Genomic DNA, 5,353 nt, shown 5'->3' with positions numbered 1-5,353 from the left:
ATCACTCGTAGATTACCCACTGTTGAGAGTGCTTCGTTTCCAGCCCACTTGTTGTTTAAAATGATTCGATTTTGTCCTTACGAAGTAATGAAAAATGTTAGATCATTCAAGTCTAAAGGTAATTTTGACCTTTGAAACTTTATAGCTGAGAAGAGTCAACCATTTATGTACTATAGAAATAATTACATATATATATATATCTTGTTATATTTTCGATTCACATATACCTCTTCAACTATATTTTGACAAAAATTTGACCATAATTTCGATAGAGAAACATGTGTTAAGCACGACATCAAATAACTCACTCGCAATATTAAATTCTCGATTACTTTAGAACTCACACCAAAATAAGGTAGAATAGTTTGAGTGTGAGCGCTTAAGAATAGCTGAAGAATAAAGCCAACAAAAGCACTGGACACAATGAAGTGTAGTGAATTAATGATATTAACTTGATGTTCACTATTCTGGGTTCAATGGAGATGTCATAATTCTCTTCCTATATATATTGTAATACATGATTATGTGGCTCACTAGACAATGTAGTTTTTGAAAGGCGAAATACATGTATAATCGCTTTGCTTAACCTCTTATCAATTATCAAGTAGACGGTTTAACTGTACTAATAGCCAGAGATCTAAACACCTCTACTTGAGAGTTGGTTGCTAGTTTAAGGGCTATCTATATGTTTCGTTTTCTTGAAACACAGCTGAAGGAATACAAGAATGAGTCCAACTAGCAATAATTAGAATGGTATCTGGTTGACATGATCAAGATGAATTGCCCTTGTGCGGTAGACAAAGCTCATACTTATGCTAGGAATTGTCACAAGCTAATTCAGAAATGAAAGAAGTCTACTCAAAGCCTTGACACTTGTCTGATCAATCACTTACAGCTTTGCAGAACAGATGACAAGATAAATAAAGAGAATTTAGCAGTGTTTGGTTGTTTGGCCATTTGGCCATCAGTTCGGAACAAAATGGTACAACTCCCATTTTACTGCCCGCTTTAGTCACACATTTTCAAACTACTCCAATGTATTCATAAAAAATTCTTGAGCAGCTTCATGTCCTCATTGTTGAGTACTTTATTGTTGCTATTAAGAAAACGAAGGATAAACATCATTATACATGCATGTGTAAAAAAATGCAGATTCTAAGCCAAGTACTAATGGGAAGGTCCGAGTCCCCACTTTATAGAACATTGTTCAAGGCTAATGCATAGGGACAAGTAGAATAACAACTTCTCTCATTACTAATGACATACCAGGATCTAGGAAAAGGCTTTTTTCACACCCCACGACCCTTTGCATCAAATTGAACCACAAGCTCCCCGAAACTGATAACATCTGAGATTATGCAGGAAGGAAAGCCAAAAAATCCAGGGAATTGACGAATAACATGATATTAAAAGAAGAAACAAGTATTAGACATTTGACAGTATCTGAAAAGGAATGATGTTGTTTTAGTTTACTGGAATCCCCTTAGACTCAGGGAGAAACTAATATAACAAGTATGTATTACATCATTTACAAACTTCTAGCGAGGAAGAAGCAAAAAGAGAAAGACTGATAAATCCACGATGCAACTCATGAAATAATCAACTGCTAGGAACTTATATTACTTCTGGTTAAATCCTGTGAAGGAAATTAAAATCTATGTAACATATTGACAAGTTTATTCCTCGTCTCGTTTTCCATTAAGAACTAGAGAATTTGATTCAAGAGTGTGGCCTATTGGTCAATGAGGTAAGTTGAGAAACATGAAGTCTCTAGTTCAAATCCCAGCAGAACCAAAAACACTAGAGATTTATTTCCATCTGTCCTACCCTTGGTAAACAATTACATGGTAACTTGTTGTGGTAGGAGGCGACAGCTATCCCGTAGAATTAGTCGAGGTCTGTGCAAGCTGCCCTGAACACCACGATCATATAAAAACAAGATATATTGACTTCTATGAGCGTAGAAAATATTATTGGTCACTCATATCCATGTTATAAATTAATTATCATCATATTCTGCTTGCAGTTAATACTCCAGAGATCTTCATGCACAAGTGGATAGTAATAGGACCTAGTTTGTGTTTGATACGAAGGAAATATTCCTTAGAGAATTTTTTTTTTCAAAAAATAAGTAAATTTCTAACAAATTTAGTGGTATGTAAATAAAAACATATTGTCCCAAAAACATTTATATATAATTTAGGAAACACTATGGTGGTGAGATGATGCAGGGAGTTGGAGTTAGGGGGTGGAAGGAGACAATGAGCTTGGACGGCCACCTATTGGACTTGTTTTCTACTTCTATTGGGAAAATCATTTTCCTCATTTTTAAGGAACTTGTACTCCTACATTTGACAGATCAAACGTAGAATAATTGAAAAATATTTTCCTCTATACCAAAAGACTGGCACCACACTTTGAGAAATCCAACTCAAAGCATCATATATAACCCAAAACACTGAGAGGACCAAATGAAAAACAATTTTAGATTAGCAAATCTGTAAGGCAGAAATGCATCAGATGCTTAACATTAAAGCAAATAGGGAGAACAAAGGTCCAAATTTCAAATGACTTATTCACTGTATATCCAAATATGCAAAACATACATGTTTACCTGTTGCATTCTGATCATGAATGCATCCATCTTCACTTGAGTTCTTTTGCCAACTTGTATATCCATGCGGGCAAGCTCCTCTTCTAGTTTCCTTAGTAAGTCAGAAGTCCCTTGTTCTTCTTTCTTTGCAGCTCAGCAGCCACTTGCTAACGTTCTTCCTGCAATATTCTTTCCATTTCTGCTTGCATCTCTTGGCACATACTTCCCATTGTAGAAGCCATACTGGCCTCTAAGTCCACTTGTTGCACGCAAATCTTTTCTGGAGGCCTCTTTCCATACCCTTTTCCACGAACATAGTCCATTCATGGAGTATAGTGGTTAAAATCTCATCTGCAACTGATTGAACATTTTCTTCAGATTGCTGTTGAGCCACAATTTCCTGGAGCTGGCCCTTCAAACAGTTAATATTATAAAATAGGAAGCATATCACAATATAATAGAACAATTAATCAGAAAGTTATATGAATTTTGTGTTGCCTTTGTTCCATTATCAGGATCTCTCTACTATATATTACAATAGATAGAAATATTTATATTATAAGGTAAATGTATTTGTACCAATGATTACTTCACAACTGCAAATGACTTTGAGCCACAAGAGTGCTTAGTTATTTGTTTTCCCCGTTAGTTTGTTCTACTCATTCACAACCTGCAATTAGATAAATACATTAAGGACCAACATCTAGATAGTAGTTTATCATGCATACCTATTATCAAGTTACCTTGAATGCGGGACTTATAAAAAGTCCTACAAGAAACACCCAGTCATCAGGTGTAACATCCTACAGTCTATGGAAGGTCTCTCTTTATCAGTGGCATAATAGGACTATATGAATAGTTAGCATGCAATCGAGTGTTCCATGCTCTAAAAAGCCTTTGCATAGTGTCAAACTGTCAATAACAAGAGCTTGCAACACATGTTCTCGCATACCACTAGTTTCAAGTTTATCCTGATAAAATATGTAAAACTATTGAAAGTAAATAACACATGCAACAAGAAGTCAATTTGACATTGAAAGTAAATTGTTACCTTAACCTTCAACTACATCGCTTCTCCCTGTTTTTCGTAATAATTGCCTGCCAATTATCAGCTCTGAACATATAGTGTGCCGCATAATCAAGCCACAATAGTTAACAATATCTCTAGACCAGGAATGACAATGGGAAATTTTACTACCATGTTTAGTTTTCATATCCTCATGTAAAAATTTGTATCTCCCCCACTGCCTTTCTTAGATTTGTTGCAAACTGTGAAGCAAAAGATCCACATTAACCCTTGTTAATTAACTGTTGTCACTACTATTATCACTAAACAGGACCACTTCAAGCATTTCACGTACCGTTCCTTTTTACCTTTTGAATCAACTATCTTGATGCCAAAAAAGCTGATGATAAGATATAATCCTAAATGAAAGCAAGAAAATGGAAGATTTGTAATCTTTGTTTCAGTTTTATTTCAAAACTCACTACTTTTCTGATGCTAGTTTCCAAGGAAGTAATTGCTAAGTTGGTAAACTGGGTAAAAAAATTCTCACATGATATTGCTCAAAGAAATGCCTACTGAAATCATAATTCAATTTCAACTTTAACCAGTAGTAAGCCAAACAGTAATAGATTTAGGATCCTTCAATCTATTGGCCTCAGGAATTAATTACTAATTCTACTCTAACAAGTCATTCTAAGATATTAAACAATGAGAAAAAGTTTCAGTACATCTTCTTCTGTGGGTTTATGTGGTGGCTTCAGTTTTTGATTTTTCAAGCCATAAGATGGCATTGAACCCGAATTCCATTCCCGGAGCAAAGGATGACATGAGTTCATCCGCAGTTTGTGTGATGCTAATTTTGTTATCCTTCACCGCCAGATTCTCCTTCTTCACATATTCAGCAAGAGTTGAGTTAATAATTTCTCGTATTACAGAATTGGTAACTCGTTCTTCGCCAAGTATCTGAGGTAGAAATTCCCTAGGAACCTGGGATGTTTTTCCTCCCTTTTCCCTGCGGAAGCCTGGAATCGGTTGCTCTGATTTAGCTAATTTTGTCAAAACACTATCGAATACCATTTTTGTGTACTCCCCGTTCACATCTACTCTGACTTGTATCTTCTCAGCTTCTTCGGATTCAACAACTATCTTTGCATTTTTAAGGCGTTCATCAGCTGAATCTGCCTCTAGCCCGGAACTAGCAGCCGATACTGGTTTCACCAGAGATCTTAGGCATCCTTGCGAGGATATACAGTGCTTCAATAACCCCTTCTTTGTAACTGCTGTTGCTGGGTAAATTGCCACATTCTTGGGGATAGTGCTGACGATACTATAGCGAGAGTCGATAGGCAGCCGGCGGGACGGCGACGCCATTGCAGTGGTCATCGTCATTGTCATAGTTCCCTCAGAAACTAAGAGAGCCTTTTTAACCTCTACAGTAATTTGCGAGTGTGAGAAATGAGAAGAAGATCCGACGCGAGAAATTCAAAGATAAGATAATGAAGAGCATTTGATTTTGCACGGGGGTCATTCACACGAATACCCCTAAATTAGGGTGATGTTTAATTTTGCCCCTTAATTATTATTTTCTTTTGGACGAAAAATTAAAAACTCGCAAATCACTAGGAGAGTGATAAATTATCAACTCATTAAGAATTATCATTTATCACTTGCGAATTGTTACTGCATAGGAGAGGTAATCGGTGTGACAAGTTTGATTCAGAAGACAAATGTCAACGATGATAAAAGATTTTGAA

The 5,353-nt window shown here is 36.0% G+C and overlaps 1 protein-coding gene across 11 annotated transcripts; it reads right to left on the bottom strand.

Moving 5' to 3' along the window:
* Positions 1-789: 789 nt before the first annotated feature.
* On the bottom strand, positions 790-5,149 carry LOC107023788. Of its 11 annotated transcripts, none has more exons than XM_027917873.1 (8): positions 4,328-5,149; positions 3,955-4,018; positions 3,645-3,862; positions 3,337-3,564; positions 3,173-3,263; positions 2,607-2,999; positions 1,267-1,348; positions 790-1,096 (listed from the first exon to the last, which is right to left on the bottom strand). In XM_027917873.1, exon 1 carries the CDS (start codon positions 4,992-4,994, stop codon positions 4,344-4,346), a length of 651 nt encoding a protein of 216 aa, XP_027773674.1. In that variant the 5' UTR covers positions 4,995-5,149; the 3' UTR covers positions 790-1,096; positions 1,267-1,348; positions 2,607-2,999; positions 3,173-3,263; positions 3,337-3,564; positions 3,645-3,862; positions 3,955-4,018; positions 4,328-4,343. The 11 variants fall into 11 exon arrangements, with proteins under 11 accessions (XP_027773674.1, XP_027773672.1, XP_015080074.1 ...); XM_027917871.1 differs by having other exon boundaries at positions 2,615-2,999; XM_015224588.1 differs by having other exon boundaries at positions 1,267-2,999; positions 3,645-3,707; positions 3,792-3,862.
* Positions 5,150-5,353: the final 204 nt, after the last annotated feature.

Source organism: Solanum pennellii, chromosome 6, assembly GCF_001406875.1.
Source record: "Solanum pennellii chromosome 6, SPENNV200".
NCBI classification, from domain to species: domain Eukaryota; kingdom Viridiplantae; phylum Streptophyta; class Magnoliopsida; order Solanales; family Solanaceae; genus Solanum; species Solanum pennellii.
Note: the sequence above shows the minus strand (reverse complement) of the source record. Positions and strands in the feature narration are given on the sequence as shown.

Bases quoted from the DNA above. Each gene is read 5' to 3' on its own strand.
- LOC107023788 (XM_027917868.1), bottom strand. From the start codon at position 4,994: ATGACAATGACGATGACCACTGCAATGGCGTCGCCGTCCCGCCGGCTG.